This window comes from Phascolarctos cinereus, unplaced genomic scaffold (assembly GCF_003287225.1).
Source record: "Phascolarctos cinereus isolate Bilbo 61053 unplaced genomic scaffold, phaCin_HiC Scaffold_7;HRSCAF=346, whole genome shotgun sequence".
Lineage (NCBI taxonomy): Eukaryota > Metazoa > Chordata > Mammalia > Diprotodontia > Phascolarctidae > Phascolarctos > Phascolarctos cinereus.
The window spans coordinates 4,212,513-4,234,800 of NW_027556180.1; the positions used below are offsets into that span (position 1 = coordinate 4,212,513).

General features: G+C 47.4%; 1 protein-coding gene and 1 long non-coding RNA gene across 2 annotated transcripts in view; one reads left to right on the forward strand and one right to left on the reverse strand.

The window, feature by feature from the left end:
* The window catches only part of ATP13A4 (ATPase 13A4), a 94,575-nt gene extending 77,908 nt beyond the window's left edge, over window positions 1-16,667 (forward strand). The window contains exons 24-30 of the mRNA XM_020964649.2: window positions 2,331-2,427; window positions 3,648-3,720; window positions 4,151-4,325; window positions 5,217-5,407; window positions 6,258-6,346; window positions 9,089-9,169; window positions 14,734-16,667. Coding sequence (XP_020820308.1) covers window positions 2,331-2,427; window positions 3,648-3,720; window positions 4,151-4,325; window positions 5,217-5,407; window positions 6,258-6,346; window positions 9,089-9,169; window positions 14,734-14,946 — 919 coding nt within the window. The 3' untranslated portion in view covers window positions 14,947-16,667. The remainder of the gene's footprint in view (window positions 1-2,330; window positions 2,428-3,647; window positions 3,721-4,150; window positions 4,326-5,216; window positions 5,408-6,257; window positions 6,347-9,088; window positions 9,170-14,733) is intronic.
* LOC144454757 (uncharacterized) lies at window positions 15,138-17,687 on the reverse strand. The gene is made up of 3 exons (XR_013483278.1): window positions 16,958-17,687; window positions 16,652-16,788; window positions 15,138-15,226 (listed from the first exon to the last, which is right to left on the reverse strand). It is a non-coding gene; the product is annotated as an uncharacterized LOC144454757 (long non-coding RNA).
* Window positions 17,688-22,288: the final 4,601 nt, after the last annotated feature.

Consider the following 22,288-nt stretch of genomic DNA (forward strand, 5'->3'; position numbering starts at 1 on the left):
AGTAGAGCAGAAGCGGCTCCAGGCGTTCAACTTGGTGGCTGTGCTCCATCCAAACCCATTGGCTTCACCTGGGTGGTCATGCCACCCGGTTCTAAAGAGCCAGCAAGACATGGGAATGGCCCAAGATTTTCAGGGACGTTCATAGAACGAGGCTGAGTTTTTGGGCTATTTTGCTGGATGAATGAGTCTTATTTAATAAGGTTCCTTCGGGCCTGATTGAGAGGGGATTTCCCCTCTGCATTTCCAGGGGCTTGAAGCAGCCATCCTTTCTCTAGGTTTTACAATGATGCTTAACTTTGCTCCTCTTCCCTCGTCGGACACCTGACCTAAATTACACTAGGATAAGCATTGCCATGCTGCTGGTTGCTCTCTCAGATCCTTCCTTTAACATGCAACCCAAGACAGAGCTGGGAGCTCAGAAACCTAATCACAACTCCTATTTCTATCACATGCCGAAGTTCTTTTTTATTTAACAACACTGTAAAGTTGGCAGCTTGCTTATTACCATCCCCATTTTATAGATGAAAAGACTGAGGCTCGTGGAGTTGCAGAGGCTTGCCTGAGGTTACACAGCTTCCTAGTCGCAAATCTTGGTCAACACCTAGGTCTCCCAGCTCCGGTTCTGGGTGCCACTCTCTTCAGCATAGTCTCGTCTATGAGTTTCAGGGGAATGTGCCAACTGGTTAGGCAGTAGGAGAATTTTTCTGGGTCCATATGGTTCCCTGATCTCCCTGAAAGCTGGAGAGGAGGCAAGTCATGCCCTCCTCTGGGGGTGCAGTCCCTCCGTCTGAACTACAGCTTTTGCCTGGCTGAAGCCTTGTCCAAGTCCTCCTGAGTTCTCTCTGGAGCAGTGATTTAGGCCAGAGTGAATTTACCAGCTTCCCAACCACCCAGCAAGGCTCCACTCTGAAGTGGGCTCTGCCCCTGGCTCTGTTCTAGTTTTAAAGTGGCTCCAAATAACATTGAATTGCATCTGTGGCTGGGGCCTTCTAGGTCACTGGTTGCAGGTGAGGAGGGAGGGAAGGGGGCTGAGCCCCCCAGGCGGCTTCATTAGAAAGTGCATCATAAGTATTTCCCTTTCTAGGGAGAGGGAAGGGCCAGGATATTTTCAGACTGTCTCTCAGGCTCAGTCTCGCAGGCTGAGGGTCGTTTGACTCATTGACAAGGAGGACGGAATGCCTGAAGGGAATCCCCATTGACCTGGCCCCAATGTCAATTGCAAAGACTGAGAGACCACCCAAAGTGGAGCCATTCCTGAAAAGCCATTACACAGTGTAATCTTTGAGCTGGCAGGGCTCATGGGGGCCACTGAGGCCACCCCCTTATTTTACAAAGGAGGAAACTAAGGTCAGCGGAGGTGAGGGCACTCACAGGCCAAACAGATCCTAAGGAGCGGAGCCGGGAATTAAGCCTGGCTCCGTAAGGAGCATTCTTTTCACCAAATCATGCCAACTCCCGTATTGTGTCCATAAAAGTTTAAAAGATTAGATTTGATAACTAAAAAGAAGAATTTCCATCTTACCTGCAAAAAATGTGCACATTTGTAAAAATGACTATTATTTGTTTGGCCATACATATCACTGGGGAGAACCATGTGATCATAGGGCATGTGACGCTACAGAATCCAGAAGGCAAGAGTTCCCCAGCATCCTTTCCTGGAAGCCAGCTCTAATTGTGTCAATGATAACACATCACGTAGTCCATTATGGCCACTACTTCATTTGCTACATATAGCAATGCTAATGGGTTGGAGTGATAACCATTGCTCCCCCATTTTACAGATGAAGATATGGAGGCTGCAGTGAAGGAGCCATGGTCAGTGCCCAAAGCAGGATTGGAGCCTGGGTCTCTCCTGACTCCCTCTAGTGCCCTTAGCACTGCCCTACCTGCCTCTTTCTGTCATTGCTAATTGATACAGAGATAGCCCAGCCTGTGGTTGAGGCTGTAGAGATGAGAGCTATGGGGGAGAGCATGAAGCCCGATCATCTTCTACCCTGCTGGGCTCCCTCCCCAGTGGCACCGACACACTTGTCCTTAGGTCACAATGGCACCCATGGCCCCCAGACAGCCCCACAGACTCACAAGGTCACAGCTTCAAGGTTGGAGATGTTGTCAGTGGTCCCTCTAGCCCAACCCACATTGACCTTCTATGATCGAGTCATGCTCAGCAAGAGGTCACTTAATGCTTGGTGAAAGGCCGCCAGTGAGGGTCCCACCCAGACCCCCGGGAAGATGACCAGCCCGCCTGGGAAGACGATGCTCCAGCAACCTCCCCCTGCGTATGTCCTCCTGACTGACCGACTGACCTCCCATTTCTTTTTCTTAAATAGGGAAGGACGTGCGGCGCTGGTTACCTCATTCTGTATGTTTAAATACATGGCTCTGTACAGCATGATTCAGTACATCGGCGTGCTCCTGCTTTATTGGGTATGATGTGGACCCCATCCCGTTGGCCAGTGAGAGACAGAAGGAGGATGTGGCCTCCTCCATGGCAGGGCATAGACATAGAGGATCCTGAGTCTAGAAGAAACCTGGGGGGGCCAGCTGGTCCAACCCATCATTTTTCAGATGAGGAAACCAAGGCCCAGAGAGGCAAGACTTGCCTAAGGTCTTACAATTAGAAGTGTTGGAAGTGGCGATCAAACTCTGCACACTGACCATTGCACCATATTGTTTCTCCATCTGCACCCAGATGCCTGGGTTGAGAAAACAGCTCTGTGGCTCTGGTTTTCGTGGGATAACCTTGGACTGCACCATGGAGGCTAAACAGCTCTAACTTTGGAGTTAAATAAGATTCAAAATAAGATTAAAAGAAAACATGGAGGCTGTTTTCGAACCTGACTCATGGATATATTCTAGGAAGTCTGAGCTTTTGTCAAAAAGCCACTTCAGCTGAGTCGAATCTTTCTAGACGCTGAGGGTGGAGTTATTCCGGGTGGGAGCTCCTGCATCACTCTCCAATCATCTATTGTGTTTTTCAACTATTGGCCACAGCCATGAGAAAGGGAGGTCATTTGTTGAAAACATGACCTTAACTTTAAAAAGTCTTAGGACTCCGAGATATTAAAGGGCAGTGAACACATGCTCACTATCAGCCACTCACTATCCTGTGATCCCCAAACCAAATGTACAAAAACTCATCTCCGGAAAGGGCAGTAGGAACATTTCTGTTTTCCATGTAGGAAAGGAAGATGAGGCCTCAGCACTCCGATTACATCCTCATTGAAGACAGAGTGCTCCCCTGTGCCCCTGACAGCAGTGATACACAAGAGGGGACAGAACAAGGGCTGAGCTGATCCGAGGCTCCGTTTACATTCCATTCTTGGCAGAGTTTCATCTTGGGGCACAAATGGCCTCTACATAAGGGCTCAGCACTGACAGGGCTCTGTGCCAACAGGCCGCTGCCCTTTTGTTTGGAGTGTCACAGATGGGCACTGCCAGTCCTCCCACCACCGATGCCACTCATTGACCCTGAGACTGAAGGGTGACTGGAGTGCTTCTCCTCTTGCCACCTCCCTTGACAAGCTCCCGGCTGAAAACTAGCCATTTGGTCTTCTGGGAATACATTTAGCAGCTCCAATCATGTTAGCTTTTTTTTCCTAATGGCAAGAGATGGCATTCACCAATGTTTCCCTTTTTCTTTTCAGAAAACAAATAGCCTTTCAAATTACCAGTTTTTGTTCCAGGATCTGGCCATCACTACCATCATTGGGATAACAAGTAAGCGACATGTAAAACTTTCTGCCTGTGAAGTCATTATTCTATTCCTTCCACTCTACCCAGAGGACTACATTGTCCTAGTGGGGCTGCCTCTTCAGTAGCCAATGCCCTAGGAGCCCATCAGAAGTGCAATTGGATTCCAGCAGGGCTGATTCTGAAAAGGAAGGAAAACCAAAGGAGTAGTCATTAAGAAAAAAGAATGTACAAGAAACTAAAGATGGGGATGGGAGTGAGGTGCACTGGTTGGCCTGTCTTATCATTTGCTCCCTTCTCTATGGAATATAGTAGTCTGAAATCCAGTGGACTGACTGTAAGCCCCTTGAGGGCAAGGGCCACTTCATTTTTTCCCTTCAAATCCCCAAAGCCTAGTCCAGTGCCTAGCACATAGTAGGAGTACTTCAGAAGAGATTTTTCCCATTTTATCTTGCAGTGAGTTTGAATGCCGCCTACCCCAAGCTGGTTCCTTACAGACCTCTGGGCAGGCTAGTCTCCCCTCCACTGCTCTCGTCTGTGTTTCTCAACATGCTTTTCAGCCTGGCCATGCACCTGCTGGGTTTCATCCTTGTTCGGGAGCAGCCCTGGTACTCTGCCACCGATGTCTTCAGGTACGTTCTCATTCAATGCAATGCAATGCAATTCAACAAGAAATCCATTAAGTGTCTACTGTGTGCCAGGCCCTGTGGTAGGTTCTGGCAATGCAAAGACAGACTGGAAGCAGCCCCTGCCCTCGATAAGCTTCCATTTTACTCTGAGGAGAAGGATGGGTGGGACAAGAAGCACCCGTGGAAGTAAACCCCAAAGTGTGTCCAAAGTCATTGGGGAGGGAGACAGGGCTAATAGTTGGATGATCAGGAAACACCTTGGCAGGAGGTGTCATGTGAGCCTCGCCTCGTCAAGGTAGGGACTGGCTCAGAGCGGCAGAGATGGGGAGGCAATATGCTCAAGATGTGGGCCCCACATGGGCAAAGTGGGAAACAGTGTCCTGCTTGGGAAACACCCAGGACATGTGTTTGAATGTGGGAAGACAAATATTCTTCATGGCAATTCAATTCAGGAAACACTCCTCAAGTGTGCACTAGGTGCAAGACACTGTGATAGGGAAACTGAGGTAGAGGGAAAAAAGTAGCAGTTCGTGCCCTCAAGGAGTTCTACCTATTCTGCTCATTTGGTCCTTTTGATCGCAGACAGTTAGCACTGGTGTAGGGGTCAGAGAGAGGAGTAGGAAGGGAGGCTTCGTCAAAGCCCTCCTCTTCTGTGTCCTTGAGCTGTTGTCTGGCCCCAGAAGCTCTCATTCTCTGTGCTTCTCTTTCTGCACTTATTCATGTTCACTCATTCTTAGCTACTGTGCCCAGCCTTGCCTCCTCAGCAGGATGGCACAAGGCCAAGGCAGGGTCTCAGATGCCTTCCTCTCAGTCCTGAGAGGCCTGGGACAGTGCCCCTTCCATGCTCTCTTTTTTTATCAGCTGATGAGTGTTCCTCTTCTGCCCCCTTTTCAGTGCCTGTTCCCTACCAAAGGGAAACATCTCCAGGACGGCCACTTCACCCATGATATCAGGGAAGGTTAGCCCTGACAGCTTCATGAGCTATGAGAACACCACAGTCTGGTTCTTGGGGACCATCAACTGCCTCATTGTCGCACTGGTGTTTTCCAAAGGAAAGCCATTCAGACAGCCCATTTATACCAACTGTAAGTATTTTTGGCACTGTCCGTCCATGTGTCAGAACCACAAAGAGTTCCATAGCTCTGCTTACAGCATGAAGAAACTTGAAGTCCATGGCTGGAGGTGCTTCATGATTTCTAGTAAATCCCTATGAGACAAACAAATGAGCAACATTTTTCCTTGCTATTTCTGGAGTGAGGGAGCCTCATGATAATTGTCTTGGGTATCTTGATAAACAGTTCAATTACTTAACAGCTTCAGCTTTATTCATTAAATAATATGCTTTCTGAATCCCAATACAGAAAGGATCTGTGGATTTCATTAGCATTAGGGACTCCTAGGACAGGACTGCCTTCCACTAATGAAGACTGCAGCCCATTTATGACTAAGTAGATAAGACCTAAGGAGTTGCTGGAGGCATCTAAAGGTAAAAAGAGTCACAGGCCTGGAATCATCATTGTAGGGCAGGAGAAAGATCTTAGGGTTCACCTGGCTAACTCCCCCCCCAAGCCCCGCCACCACCATTTTAAAGATTCAATCTGCATTGGGAGATGGAGTATCCACATGAGTGAGATCACAGAGCCTGGAAATATGCAAGCAAGTTCCTTTGTTAAAGCTCAAACATTACATGTGGCTACTTCCAATTATTTCTAGGAAATAATAAACAAGAGCTGTTGCAGAGGAAGATGAAAGGAGTAGGATCAAGGACCCTCTTGGTGTTTTGTTTTGCTTTTTGCCCAAGCGCTGGGCATTGTGAAGCATGTGACACAGACGTCCAGGGACCTGGGTCAGGAGTGATCCAGGACCAATGGCCAATGTCAGTAATATCAGAGGGACCCAGAACCCGAAATGCTTTCTCCTGTTTTCTCCCTTCAGATATCTTTGTGCTTGTGTTGGCGGTCCAGATGGGGACATGTATTTTCCTTCTCTTTGCGAATATTCCCGATCTTTATCAGCGGATGGATGTAAGTATCATTCGTGCTGATGTGTCTGGCCCTGTTGTGACATGGTGCACGAAGACACCTGCCCACGTAGCACTCAACAATGTTCTTGTATCCAACCCCTCCCCAGCAGATGGCTTGGCCCATCAGTAGTTGTCATGAGTGCTGGTCAGGATCAGAACTCCAGTTGGTCTTCCTTTCTCTCCTGGCTTTTACATCTTGTGAGTCTTTCTCCTAAAAGATCATGCCATGCTTGGCAAACCTCCTCCTGCTTCACCCCCTTCAAAGCCCGACAACTTGTTTTTCAAATGCTTTGGTTTCCAAACAGCTTTGCCTAGAGCTCCTTTTATGTTAACTCTCAAGCCCATTTGTGATTCCAGACAAAATGAATATGTATTTTTCTTATTTGCTTACACTTCACCTCTTGAAAATTGCTTTCAAAGGGCCAATTGCTATGCTCATCAGGCATCTTCTTTCCCTCACATTTCCCTCTGCCACATATTTCAATGTTTAGATACCTTTGAAGCCCCAGAGGGAAATCAAGATACACGAGATATGGAAAAAACATCACCCCTAATTCCCTGATGCCTCATTCTCATGCTTCCATAGATCTGTGATTTCATCCCTTTGGATGCTCCCTCCAAAGAGGGAGGCAGATATAACCCTTTCATGCTTGTCCATTCCACGTATTTCTTGTCTATGTCCTGCCATCAATCAACAAACATCTATTAAATGCCTAACGTTGGTAGGCACCAACCTCAAAGGCTTACATTCCATAGGGGTTGATAGAATGCACACAGGTAAATATATGCAACATAAGTATGTGTAATACATACATATACATCCTACACACATTTGGGTGTATATGTAGATACACACATGCATACACAGAGTAATTTGAGGAGGAAGAGCGCTGGCACCTGGGAGATCAGGAAGACTTCATGGGGGGTGGGGTGGGCTGGAGCCAAACTTAGAAGGAACCAAAGGATTCCAAGAGCTAGAGGTGAGGAGGGTGGGCGTTTGGGGCATGAAGACAGTCTGTGCAAGCACTCAGAGCCAAGGAATGGGAAGACAGACCCTGGAGGATGTGTGAGGGGGGGAGGGAGGCAGAAGAGAGCTGAAAAGGCAGATTAGAGGGAAGCTGCACAGGGCTCAGACTGCCTGAGGAAGTGTTCGTATTTCATCTTAGACGTGATGGAGGGGCAGTGGAGTTTACTGAGCAGGGCAATGAGTGGGTTAGGGATGCTACTGGCTGCTGGGTTCAGGATGGGCTGGAATGGAAAGAACACTGAAGCAAAGAGGCCGGATAGGTGGCTATAGTGATATTCTATTTGTCTGTCTATCTATTATCTATCTATCTATCTACCTGTCTGTCTATCTATCAATCTGTCTATCCATTATCTCTCTCTCTCTCTCTCTCTCTCTGTCTGTCTGTCTGTCTATCCATTATCTATCTATTATCTCTCTGTCTGTCTATCTATCTATCATCTAGGTAGATGGGTAGATAAAACATTTATTAGGCATTAGACTGTGTACCCTGAGGGCATTGTGCTGTTTTTTTGTATCCCCAGAGCTTAGCACGGTGCCTGGCATATAGTAGGCACCTTCCTTCACCTGTGCTATGTTCTGGGGACAAGAATATAAGTAAGCAAACTAGCCTCTACCCCCAAAAGGCTTCCGTTCTAATGGAGGAAGACTACAAAAGGAAGGGTTAGGGTAGGAGAGGAAGGAGACTCATGCAGGGGCAATGAGGTGATGAGGACCTGGAGGGTTGGCTTTGTAAGTGAAGGGGAAAGACGTGAGAGATGTGGAGGTAGAAAGAGCCAGATTTGGGAACAGGGATGACTCAGAGAGTACAGACCTGGGAGACTGGAAGGATTGTGGTGCCTCCACAGAAAGAGGGAGTTAGGAAGAGACGTAGGAAAGGCGATGACTTCCATTTTGGGCATGTTTCATTTGAGATGCCATTGCGTCATCCAGGTGGAAATTTTCAATAGGTAGGGGGTGACGTGGGATTGAAGCTCAGGAAAGAGCTGAGGATTGGAGATGGGGACCTAGGCATCCCCTGCATAGAGAGGATGTGACTGCTCAAAGTGTGACTACTAGCCCCCTCTGCCTGTTTCACCATCGTTCACCCCTTAGGCCAGATTTTGTTAGGAGGCTCTCCCCTAGCAGGGCCTCCCGGAGGCAGAAGGAGTAGAGACTGAGCTATAACATGATGCTCAGCCCACAGCTCCCTCTCCCCAGCCCTCACCTTACAGAATATTTAATAAATGCTTGCTGATTTATTTTTGGTTGAGCAGCATGTTGGATAAGTGAGATAGGGCCAAATTGGGCCTTAAATGCCAGGTAGAGGAATTTGGACAATCAGAAGAATAACAGAGTCATTGTGGGGCCCAGAATGGGGATATGATGTGAGAAAAGCCACTTTTGAGGAAGACTAATCAGCCACAAGGGTACAAGAGAGCGAGCTAGGAAACCGTGAAGCAGAGTCTACTTGCTGTTCCTCACCCAAAATACTCCATCTCCCACCTCTGGGCCTTTGCACTGGCTGTCCCTGCTGCCTGGAATCCACTCCCTCCTCACCCCCATCTCTTAGTTTTCCTGGTTTCCTTTAAGAAACACAGTCATGAATTAGAGGAAGAAAAGGTTGCTTTTCTGGATGCTCTCAGCAGCTGAGGGAAGCCGCCTCAAGAAGACCATGGCTTCTCTTTCCTAACGTCATGCATGAGTCTCTTACTGGTTCTATTTCTGGGTCTCTCCTAGCTTGCCTGCACACCCACCCTTTGGAGGGTTTACTTGGTCATCATGCTTGCTGTCAATCTGATTCTGTCCCTGATTGTGGAGGTAAGTGCCCTTGGGTTGCTGGACAAACATCTAGAAAACATCTTGGGGAAGCTCTCATCAGGTAAGGACAGAGTTGCAGGGGTCCAGTCTTCTGGGGTGCTCCTCATCTCTGACAATGGGGAAGCACTGGAGGAAGGATGGCTCCCTTCAGGCTTGGTGGCCCTGACTCCATGCCTGGGGTACGCGACATAAAGGTCTCCTCTTTGTGGCCTGCCTACTTTGAGTTCCCCAGTCCAAGATGCCACTTCTCCCTTTCTGCCCTCCATCCCCCTCTTTTCTTCCTGCTCTCAACTCTGACTTTCCTTCCCAACGGCTGATCTCCCACCATTCCATTCTTCAGAGTCCTCTTGGGTAGCCCCTGATTCCTCAATGTTGTAGAAGGGAACTTTAGACTCTCCCCTTTCCATCACCTCTCTTTGCTATTAGAATGCATTCCTCCTGTGGTGCCCTGTGTAGTCTCTGGGAATCTGGTGACATTGAGGTAGAATTGAGGGCATCACTTAATATGATTTTCCTATTTGGACTTGGAGCCAACAGCAAAAAGCCTGGGGCCATGACCTTGGTCTCCTAGTTTGATGTTATCCAACAGTGAACTGGCCTTCCTGAAACTCAGATCAATAGATAGCTGCTCCCTCAGCAGGTCTTCATGCTGAGGGATACCCAGAAGGAGCCAAAGGAAGGTGGCTACCAAGGCTACCAAAGGAAGGTGGTACCAAGAGATGCCCAGTGGCCTGACTGCCAAGGCCGTGAGGTGGCTGACGCAGTAGGTGATTTGTAGAGGGCTTTCTGTCTGCCAGGAGCCAAAGAGAGGTTTTCTGATCAAATCCTGGCCTTGTCACAGGACTGAAGGTCAGCTGGCTAAGGTTCAGCCGGCTGTGCTAAGCAGTGGGGCTCAGGTTTGACCAACCAGGTTGGCCAAAGGAAAATCATCTTTTTCAGCCACAACAAGTCTCTAGAACTGGGTCCTAGGGGCTCGTGTGACCCTCCCTCCCCCATGGATGAATTTTAGGGGCTGCATGAACTTGGTTGAGAAAAAGGACATGTTTGTTTTTGCCTGAAACCTAACAAAAATTTAGCAATTACTTTAATTGTGAATGTAGGCAACAGACCACAGCAGTCTTAGTTAGAAGTCCATGACCCTTGAAAAAGATGAAGAATCCTTGCTCTAGAACCCTCTACCAAGACTGAAGGGATGCAATCTATATTGGTGGAGAGAACCACACCCAGAGAAATGCTTTCATGTATGGGTTGGGCTGCTCTTTTGAATAACCAATATAGGCAGGGATCAGGAGACCTGGATTCCAATCCCAGCTCTGCCATGATCATAGATAGAATTTCTGAGGTGGAAAGGACTTCAGCAGCAGCTAGTCAAATCCATTGTCAATGAGCATTTATTAAGCTCCTGCTGTATGCCAGGCACTCTGCTAAGTGCTGGAGATGTGAAGAAAAGGAAGAGAAGGAACAACCCCTGCCCTCTGGGAGCTCACATCGAAAGGGGGAGAAAACATCCAACAGCCATGTTTGTACAAGATACGGAAGGCAGAATAAACTGGGATCTTCTCAGAGGAAGAGGCTTCTAGCAAAAGACGGGACTGCAGCTGGAGTTTGAAGGAAGCCAGGGAAGCCAGCAGGCAGAGAGGGGAAGGGAGAGCCTTCCAGGCCTGGGGGATGACCAGAGAAAATGCCTGGAGCTGAGAGATGGCCTGTCCTGTTCTTAGCACAGCCAGGGGGCCGGTGTCCCTGGACTGAAATATACGTGCAGGGAAGTGAAGTGTAAGAAGACTGGAAAGGTAGGATGGGGTTGGATCAAGAAGGGCTTTGACTATCACAAGATTTTGTCTTTGATTTTGGAGGCAATAAGGCCCCACTGGAGTTTATTGAGTTGGGGGTGACATGATCAGACCTGTGCTTTAGGAAAATTCCTTTGGTCACTGAATGGAGGATGGCCTGGAATGGTGACAGACTAAGGCAGGCAGATCCACCAGCAGCCATTGCAGTGGTCCAGGTGTGAGGAAAGGAGGGTCTACACCAGGGACAGGGCAGCGTTAAGAGCAGACGAGGGGGATCTGTGCAAGAATCCCTCCTACAATATATCTGCTAAATGGCTCTCCTGCCTCTCTTTGCAGATCTCTGGTGAGGGGGAGCTCATCACTTCTTGAGACTGACTGCTTCCCTTTCAGCCAGCTCTGATCAGTAAAAAAATGTTCCTACTGGCCAACTGAAGTCTCCCTCTCAGTGACTGACCTCCCCCCATTTTCAGCGATCATGTAATGAACGGATTTGAAAGCTAGATGGGAAATCAGAGACTATGTAGCTTGACTCCCTCATTTTAGAAGGGGAAACAGTCCTAGAAAGGGGGAAGGCCCTGTTTGAGGAGACAGTGAGTGCACCAGATTCCAGGCCACCTGACTCCCGGACTTTGAATCCCACCTCAGATACGTCACCTCACTGGTCTGAGCCTCAGTTTCTTTATTTCAAAACAAGAACAATGATACCTATGGTGCCTACCTCACAGGCATGTTGCTATAATATATGGATTCAAAATGATGATGATGATGATGATGATGACAGCCAGCCCTAATGAACCCTTTCAGGTTTGCAAAGCACTTGCTTATGTCATCCCATCTGATGGTGTTCACTAAGTAAATTTGTCATTATTATTATTATTACGAAGAAGCTGCAGCATGCACATCAACTACACCCCAATAAAACCACCTCATTGGACAGGTAGGCCAGGTTGACATTGACCAAAGGGCCTCAGCCTCATTTGGGAGTTGGGGGGATGTCTACACCAAGCATGTGAAGACTTCTGCTATGGAATGGGCAGATGAGAACAATTTGTTCTAAGGGCTATGAAGACTGCTGAAGTAGGCACTGTGGAGCACTTAGAGTTTGGTCCGATCTGGAAGACACTGAGGTCATCTACTGCCTCCTGGGCCATCACTGGCTGTCTTGACTCTCGTCTCACCACTGAACTTGATGACTGTGGAAGAGAGAGTGAGGCTGACGACTTTATGCCACCTTCCCTCACTTAAACCCAAAGTGAGTCAAGACATGACCCTGTGATGTCATCGGTCCTCTTTGACAATGCAGGACAAACAACAATTATTAACATCTTTCCAGTCCTAATCTCTTTAGCCTGCCTTCCTAAATGATCATCCCTCAGCACCCCGTTCTCTGGACCCCCTCCAATTCCATTTTCTGGGACTCGATGATCAGGAGCTCACCCAGTCCTGCTTGATACCCTGCCTTTGGTTTTGTAGAAGGGCAAAGGAAAGCTCCCTCCCTTTGCTTAGTTATCCTTTGATTATCTTAGCACATCAGTGGATAGTTGTTGAAGAAAAAGCCAAGTAGTGCCTAAATGGGGAACTACTAAGTTTATGGATGATTATGAGAGGTGACGCTGGCTGTGTTCCTCCCCATCACCCCTAGAGGTCACCCAAGAGAAACAAGGATTATGTTGGACAGTGTGACTATAAGGAAGTTCTGATCAAGTGATTTTGATGTAACTCGGTGCATAGGTAACAGACTGTAAGAGCTGTTGCAGGGGCGATTTGGGATCTTGCTTATTTCTGACAATGTGGAAAGAAGAAATATTTCCAGATGGGTCTGGCTTCTGCCACTTCAAATGATTTTCAGTGGGTGTGGGTCAAGATTTCAGGGACAAGACTCTCTTAAGTGATGTGGCCATTCACATACCTGTTACAAAAGGCAGCAATGAACAGTCTGAATGAGCCAATGCAATCTTGAGGGAGGCCTAAGTGCCATCTCTAGTCTAAGACAATCAAGGGTGGGAAGCTTGGTGGTACAGTGGATAGACCCAAGTTCCAATCCTACCTCAGACATTTACAGCTCTCTGCCTCAATTTCTGCATCTGTAACATGGGGAGAATAACAGTACCAACCTCAACGGGATTGTTGTGAAGATTGAATGAGTGCTCCTGACAATTAGAATAACCAAAAATGGTTATTCTATGAATAACCTCTATGAATATTGTCTTCTCCAAGCATTCTGGGAAGGCTAAAACTGGGGTCCTTCCAGTTGAGTTGGAGTAAGTAAATTTCAGAGATGTTATAGGCAGTATTCAATTATTGACTGGTGGCTGGACTTCTGGAATCCTACAACTCTGATATTCAAATTAATTTTTATTCATTGGGTGTAAAATGGCCAGGAATGAGGAGACGGAGGTTACTAGGGAATTGTGAGAAACCAGAAAGAAATTAGAAAGTATTTAAGGGCTATCCACAAAGTGGATTATTGTTGTTACTGTTGTTTGCCTGTCATTCTCGAAGAAGACCATGACATCAGGGAGGTGCTGCCATGACATGCAAGTGAATTGGATGTAAGTGAGAGAGGGCTGTGCAAAGTCACCAGCCTCACTCTTTCCTCCACAGCCATCTGGGTCCAGCAGCCAGACAGAGATCAGGAAAATTGGAGATGGCCCAGGATGCAGAAGGGGTCCTTGGCCTTTTCAAACTACAGTCTTTAACAGGTGTCAGGTTGACTGAGGCAATGCCGCTCAGTGATTGAGGCTCAGTAAGAAATGAGGCAGAAAATGGCCTCTTTACATAGTTAAAAAAATTGATCTGGGAGGGGAAGACTCTGAGTTTCTGGGCAAAACAGAAACAATTGCTGCTTACATTCATTCTGAGCCAATCAGGGCCCAAACAATGACCAAAGAGCAAGCCAAACAATGACCTGATGTTGTGGTCTTCTTCAAGAAGGAAGGATAAACAACAACCTCTGTGAGTACAAAAGGAGCTGCCCACTGGGGACCAAACTGGGACTGGCCAGTTGGGCAACATGGCTTTCTCTCTCTGTCTCTCTGTCTCTCCTCTCTCTCTCTCCTCTCTCTCTCTCTGTATGTTTCTCTCTCCCTCCATCTCTCTCTCTGTCTCTCTCTGTCTCTCCTCTCTCTCTCTCTCTCTCTCTCTCTCTCTCTCTCTCTTCTCTCTCTCTGTCTCTCTCTCCCTCCATCTCTCTCTCTGTCTCTCCCTCCGTCTCTCTCTCCATCTCTCTCTCCATCTCTCTCTCTCTCTCTCTCTCTCTGTCTGTCTCTCTGTCTCTCTGTCTCTGTCTCTCCTCTCTCTCTCTCTCTCTCTCTCTCTCTCTCTCTCTCTCTCTCTCTCTGTCTCTCTCTGTCTCTCTCTGTCTGCCTCTCTCTCTCCCCCTCTCTGTCTCTCTTTGTCTTTCTCTCTGTCTCTCTGTCTCTGTCTACTTTCTTTCTTTCCTTCCTTCCCTTCCCTCTGTCCACATAGGGTATCACATGCTTACCTGAAGGTGGTCTACCCAAAGGCAATGCAAATTTAATCTCTGAAACCCAAGGACTGATATACAAATATTTGAGAGTTGTCTATAATCTGTATGTGTGGCAAAACATTACTTTATGACACCTTTTAATTCATATATCAACTAAAACATTAAAGCTGGATTGTATCAAAAAAGAAAAAGATGAAATTAGTACTTTGTACTATCTGCACTTTAAATTAAATATGTAAAGTGCTTTGCAAACCTTAAAGCACCAGACGAACATTTGCCATTATTGTTATCATTCTGTTTTCCAGGAAGCCATCATTGAAAATCGAGCCCTCTGGCTGATCATCAAGCGAAGTTTTGGATTTCAGTCTAAAAGCCAGTATAGAAAATGGCAGAGTGTGGTGGCCAGTGACCAAGCCTGGCCCCCCCTGAATCAGACTTCCTATTCTGAGCGGCTGGAGAGTGCCAGTGGAGTATCCTACAGCAACCCCGTGTTTGAAAGCCATGAAGAGACCCCATGAAGGCTATGTCCTAGGGCTCTGGGGCCCAGGTGGTCTGACAAGAAAGAAAGGGATGGAAGGACTTCAGGAACTTTGTAGTCCAAGGAAGCTCCTTCTAATTGAAACCAGAGGTTTTGATGAACAGATCAAATCATGATTATAAATTAAAGTCTTTTTGCCCAAATTATGTTTCTGCTGTGGACCTGCAGCTCTGGCCAGCCCTCTTCTCTCTCCCCTAGTTCATGGATGTTCAGCTTCCAGAGAATGACCAGAGGAGGCAATAAATGCTGAAGTCCTAAGGCTTTGAGAGAGAGAGAGAAAGGAAGAGAGTGAAACACTTGTGGGTCTAATGAGGTAGTTCAATCTGTTTCTCTAACCCTCCCTTCTTACTCTCTCCCTTTCTTTATTTCTCCTTCCCTTCTTTCCCTTCTTCCGCTCTCCCTTTTTCTCTTCCTCTTCTGCCTTCTCTGCCTAACCAGTGAGTAACTTTTTGTAAGAAAGAATAAAAATTAGTTCATCAAATCCTAGCCAACACATCAATGGAGTCTGACAGAATGTAAAACATTCTACCTCGTAGTTCTCTGTCTTGCAAAGAAGATGAATCTCTTTCTCCCCTCTTTTTTTCTTAAATGTCATCTTGTCCCTGTCACTCCTATTTCTCAACTCTTCTCCCCTCCATTATTTTTCATCATCTTATCACTTCCTGGAGCCCAAGGCATTGCTGTACCTCTGGGATAGGTGCATTACTTTGTTGTCATTTTCCACATACTTAACGATTGTAAGCTCCATGAGGGCAAACGCTGTTTCACTTTTTTTTTTTCTTTAACTCCAGCACCAAGCATAGTGCCTGGTGTAGAGATTGACTGACACAAGAGAAATGGATGATACTGTGCTTGCCCTCATGGAGCTGATGATCTTTGAAGAGATAAGACTCACATACAAGATGCAATTTTGTGCCAACAAAGAGATAAAATCCAAGACAACTAGCCTGAATATGTTTGATTTAGTGTAGCTAAGTGCCCACATGGATGCCATGAGAGTCAATATGGTAGAATGAATGGAATGCTGGACTTAGAGTCATTAAGACCCAGGTTCAGATCACAACTCTGGGCCTAATTAATTTTGTGAAATTTGGAAAGTCAATTATGCTCCCTGAAGCTTAGGAAACTCTAAGCCTGTGGGTTACTGATTGCTTACTATCTTGGAATTCCCAAACCAAAGACGCCCCAAGACCTGGAAATACAAACACGGGAGGCAGTGGGTGTAGGGGCCTTGGAGCCAGAAAGGCTCTCCCCATATCTTGCTGAATGGTAAATGGTAGGTGGCTGAATCTGCCGGCCCATGGTCTGGGTTGGAATTCTCTCTCTGATGCTCACTACTTGTGTGACCTTGGGAAAGTCAGCCTCCCTTGTCCTCGGTTTCCTCATCTGAAAAATGAAGGACTTTTAAGTGCCTTCGAGTTCCGGTTCTACGACCCTCTTACCTGGGCTATGACATGGTGCCATGTATAGGCTTCTGGATTTGAAGTCTAGAAGACCTGGGTTCAAATCCCACCACAGTCACCTACCAGCTGTGTGACTCTGGGCAAGTCACTTCACTTCTGCTGCCTCAGTTTCCTCAAATGTTAAATGGGGATAATAATAACACTTACCTCCCAGGATGGCTGTGAGGACTAAATGACATGAGTAAAGTGTTCACAAACATTAAAGTGCTACATAAACACCACCTGTTATCCTATGACCATCGACAAACATGGATTAAGAGCCTGCTTGTTGTGTGCCAGGCCGTGTGCTCTCCGCTGGGCATCTCAGGACAGAAGCATTTGAAAGCCACTGATTCTGTGCAGCTGAAATCGCCACATTTCTGGGAGGAAAAGCATGAACGAGCATTCGTTAAACACATACTGCAGGCCGGGAGTGATGCTTTCTGGAAGAGATATCAAACACCCTCGGAGGGTGCTCTTTCTTTGGGGAAAACACCATCCAAGCGATGTTGGGTCAGTCAAGTCAATGAGCGTTTAGTAAATGCTTACCAAGCCTGGGAATAGAAATTCCGTCAGGAAGGAAGACGATCCTGACCCTCAAGGAGACTGTGTTATGACCTGGAAAACACCCTCCAACACCCCTGGGGGTGGGCGGCAGAGATAGCTCTCTGGCGATGCTGCAGGAGAGCACTCCCGGGAGGAAGGAGATCCGGCGGAGTCTGGGACGCTGTGCTCCTGGAGGGACTCGCACCTTTTGTGTGCTAGGCATTGTGGACACAGATGCGCGGTGCTGCCCTCAATGTGCTTACGTTCTGATGGGGGAGAGGACGTGCACGCACGTGGGTCGATACCCTACAGTACCGAGCAGGGACAAAGGATGCTCGGGGAAGGCGAGGGGAGGGGATGCGCATCCTGCTGGAGGGGCTGCTTGGCCACGAGTCAGGAGCCGGGTCTTTCTGACTCCAAATGCAGTGCGATATACTGTCCAATCCTGCTGCCTGTGTGTCCTCCTCTGCGGCTGCGTTCCCTTAGCTGTGAAGCCATCCCCTGAGGATCCAGCGGGGTGGGGCAATGGTTGGAGCATGAGGCATGGAGTCAGGAGGATCAGAGTTCAAATCTGGCCTCAGACACTCACCAGCTGTGTGACTCTGGGCAAGTCACTTCACCCTGTTTGCCTCAGTTTCCTCACCTATAAAATGAGCTAGAGAAGACAATGGCAAACCACTCCAGTATCCTTGCCAAGAAAACCTCAAACGGAATCATGGAGAGTCAGATGTGACTAAGAGCAAAAAAAGAACAGGTGCTTAACAAATGCTTCTTCCTTCCTTCCTTCCTTCCTTCCTTCCTTCCTTCCTTCCTTCCTTCCTTCCTTCCTTCCTTCCTTCCTTCCTTCCTTCCTTCTTTTTTCTTTTCTTCTTTCAGCTCTATACCCATGCCCATCTATGATGGTGGTTGGGGATGATCCAATCTCTCCTGGAAGTGACCAGACACCATTTCTTAAGCTGACATACTCAGCTCTTGACTTTGAGCCTCAACCTTCCTTCCTACCATATGCAGAACAAGACCAACCATAGTTTGATACTTAAACACAGCTAAGGTGCTCTCCCTACCCCATCCCCAAATAGCCACATAAAGCTAAAGATCACCTATGAAGCGACTGCTCTCTGGGCCAAGTGCTGTGCTTAATGCAGGGGGTACAAGCAGTTCTTGCCTTCAGGGAGCTTACAATTCACTACCACACTTTGAGAGGAGCTGGGAAGAGCAGGGGGAACTCTTGGCAAGGAGACTGTGGGAAGTTTCGTGGAGGGCCAGGCCTCCATGAGAAGAGACTAAAAACCAGAGCTTGAGCCCCTCCCCATTCCCTGTCCTCCCTCTTCCAGAACAGACATCTGCATCCCTCTCATGGTACCCTGGCCATACTCACAGAGTCCTCAGAGTTCGGTTAGTGACCTTATCTCATTTCCTCCAATCCTTAGCATTCCACGCAGGCTGGTTCAATATCTGTACTGGAAACTTTAGCTTTAGCAATAAAAGAAGAAAAAGAAATTGAAGGTATTAGAATAGGCAAAGAAGAAACAAAGTTATCACTCTTTGCAGACGATATGGTGATATACTTAGAGAATCCTAGAGAATCAAGTAAAAAACTACTTGAAATAATAAACAACTTTAGCAAAGTTGCAGGCTATAAAATAAACCCACATAAACCAATCCTTAGCATTCCGGAGTCTTGGGTTTCATTTCTGTCTGTGTCCCAAACTAGTTGGGTGACTCTGGGCCAGTCACCTTGTGGTCTGTGCCCCAAAGAACTCGGAATTACTGGCAAGTGGCAGGGGAACTGTTTATCTAGGAGTTGAGGAGGGGCCAGTGTACACTGGGGTGAGGGCATGTGCTCCTACTACTGATAAAAAAACAGAAAATCCCCCAAGTCCCAAAGCTGCTTTTCCAGAGGAGACAATTCAAGTGTGCTGGGTATTAGTGAGTGATTATCAGGGCTGGGCTGGACTGAATCAACAAACCTGTGGGAAGGGGTGCGGCCCATTGTAGAGAGCCCTTAGGTTTCCTGGGAACCTCCAGCCTGTGGTTAACCACCTGTGAGAGTGGGCTGGCCTCTGCTCTTCCTGGTCCAGCTTCTATTGGGCTGCCTTTCACCACGCTGGGTCTCCTGGCCTCCTTTAGCTCCTGCCCAGATTGGCTATGCATGCCCAGTCCTGCCGGGGGTCTGCAGTCCCAGCAAGCAACCAGCTCATTATAGTCTTTGGACACAGGCCAATGGCTGTTCTGATCCTCAGCAAGCCTACACGATGATAAAACTCTCCCAATAGGCCACTAAAAAAGAAAACAAATATTCGGCTTTAGTGGCCCTAGGTAGCTACAGGCTCCTCCAAGCACACAGGGCTATGCTGTGGTTTGGACTGGCCTAACAGGAGAAGAGGCGGCTGTTTGGCTCAGTGGATAGAGTGCCAGGCCTGGAGTCAGGAAGACCGGAGTTCAAACCTGACCTTGGATACTTACTAGCTGTGTGACCCTGGGCAACTCACTTCACCCTGTTTGCCTCAGTTTCCTCATCTGTAAAATGAGCTGGAGAAGGCAATGGCAAGCCACTCCATTATCGCTGACAAGAAAGCACCAAACGGGTCACAAAGAATTGGACACGACTGAAACAACTTAACCACAAAGAGGAGAAAGCCTCTGTAGTGGACTGAAGTCATCTCTTCGCTCATTGGACCCGCATTGTCCTAATAACTCACACTATTTGGGAAGGTGTGTCTCTTCTCCCCAGAAAGCTGGGCTAGACATTCACAATCCTACTCCCACCTCTCTCCCAGAGACAGGGTCGCTCCACTGTTGTATGGAGACCGTGGCTCCCTTCTCTGAGTTCGCCATCTGTAGAGTGCAGTACCTCGGCCCGACAAATGATTATTGATTGATTGAGTGGCCGAGGGTCATCGTCCCGGGATCAGATTCCCTGTCTGACGCACCTAATTGTGGAGAGTAGGTGTGCTACCATCAGCCAGACCAAACCCGCCTCTAAATTGTGAATGGCTGAGCAGCATAGAGCAGGCCAGAGACAGGGGAGTCAGAAATCAAGCAGAAGCTTACTTATAAAGGGAGGGAAACAGCTTGCAAGCAGGGAAGGCATCTAGACTCATGTGCTGGGGCCCTATCCCTAGTGGGGGGGGATCTCCATGCTCATACCAGTGGTTTCTCAGTGAGCTGTAGCACTGACAATGAGGGGTAACACCAGCGATGTGACATGTTTGATTCATACAGGGCTTCATGACCAGGACTTGAAAAGCAATACAGTAATTCTGTGATTTTGCCAGAGGGTGAGATCCTCCTGAGCCTGAAGGATTATTGTTATGCTAAGCTCAGGGCACAGCCTGCTTGCTGGGCCTGAGCTCTGGAAAACAGAGAGTCTCCTAATATATTGACAAGACCATGGATGAGGGGCCCAGTTATGGGCAGCAAAGCTTATTTCTCTACTGTTTCCTTTGTGTCTGTGTCCCACTATCATTAAGACCCTGGTGGCCTTTTGCAATCCAATTCTATTCCTTTTTTAATTTTTATTTATTTAATTTTTTTTTTTGCTAGGCAATTGGGGTTAAGTGACTTGCCCAGGGTCACACAGCTAGTAAGTGTCAAGTGTCTGGTCTGAGACCTTTTAAATTAAAAAAAAAGTTTTTTTTGGTGAGGCAATTGTGTTTAAGTGACTTGCCCAGAGTCACACAGCTAGTGTTATGTGTCTGAGATCTGATTTGAACTCAGGTCCTCCTGACTCCAAGGCCGGAGCTCTATCCACTGCGCCACCTAGCTGCCCAATTCTCTTCTTAAGAAATGATCATTCACACAGAAGTATAAATGATGGGTTCCAACCTAAAGCTAAAGCCTGGCTGTTGGAGGCACCTGTCCTTGAAGGGATTGGTCAGAGCATTCACAAGAAGCATCGGTCAAGGAGTTTGTGCGCCCACCTGAGGGCCTCCAACAACTCAAGTTCTTCTTTGTAAAGTCACAGAATATTATATCTGGGAGGGAGCTCAAAGAGCATTTTGTCAAACGCCTTGGTCTTATTGATGGGGCTTAGCAAGTTAGGGTGACTTCCCCAAGATCTGCCTTCCCAGTACTGGGGAGGAAAATCTTCCACACTCATTCCACTGGAGGGGAGGGAGAGTAATCCTGTGTTAGATCACAGCATAACTCATAACATAAATGACACTGAAGTCCCACCTAATTATCCTGTTCCCTCCCTAATAAGAGACAGGCCCTGGGTAGCTTGTCACCTTTGTGTGCTGAAGCAGTATTTGTCCTGGGCTGTTTGCCATGCCCTTAATGACCCATGGAGTCAAGAAACTCCTTCTACTTTTGCCAGAATTAGAGGAGCTCTAGTTAGGGACACAGGGGAAGGAGTATAAACTGGGAGGCCTTTATGTCCAAACCTAATTATCTCTTAATGTTGGCATCTTGAAATAGCTCTTATCTTAAAGATAACAGGGCCCCTCCTCTCCTCTGCCCCCTCTGAAGTCCTTCCTGATAATGAGTTAGGGAGAAATTTATTCTGAACTCAATACTTATACAAAAGCAGTATTGTCAGGGTCCTATAACTCCTTTGACTTGTGGTGAAGGTATTTCAGAGAATAAGGAAAGGCTTGGAATGTTAAGGATAGCTGTCATTGACACTGTAACATTGTGACATTGTGGCAGGCAGGTAGGTGGCTCAGTGGATAGAGCACTGGACTTGGAGTCAGGAAGACCTGAGTTCAAGTCAGGCACTAACTAGCTGTGTGACCTTGGGTAAGTCACAACCTCTGCTTGCCTTGGTTTCCTCCATTGTAAAAGGGGGATAAAAAACAGCACCTACCTCTCAGGATTGCTGTGAAGATCAAATGAGATATTTGTTAAAATTGAATAAGGATCTTTCTGCGCACTCACTGTAGAGCTTCTGCTGAGATGGCATCTGGGGTCCCTTCTAACTTTGAAAGCCTGTAACCATAATGGAACTGTCAAACTCTACCTGGTCATTATACCATCTCCTCCTCTGGGTATCAGCACTACGGTGTTAAGTGATTACTGCCCCAGAGGGCGCATCTCTGTGGTAGAATTTTAGTCTTCAGTCAGTAGAGGAGGGAGAGGTTTGGAGGGACAACAGGATCTTTGAATGGGGCAGGGGTGGAGCCAAGATGGCAGAGTAAAAGCAGCGACTTGCTTGCGCTCTCCCCTAAACCCCTCCAAATACCCGTAAAAAGTTGCTCTAAACAAATTCTGCACAAAAAGTCAGACCATAGAATCTTTCTTTGGTGACAAAGCAGATCAAAACAGGATCTTCTTCCAAGCCATGAAATCAAGGCATGAAGGCAGTAGCTTATATAAAAGCCCAAAGTTGGG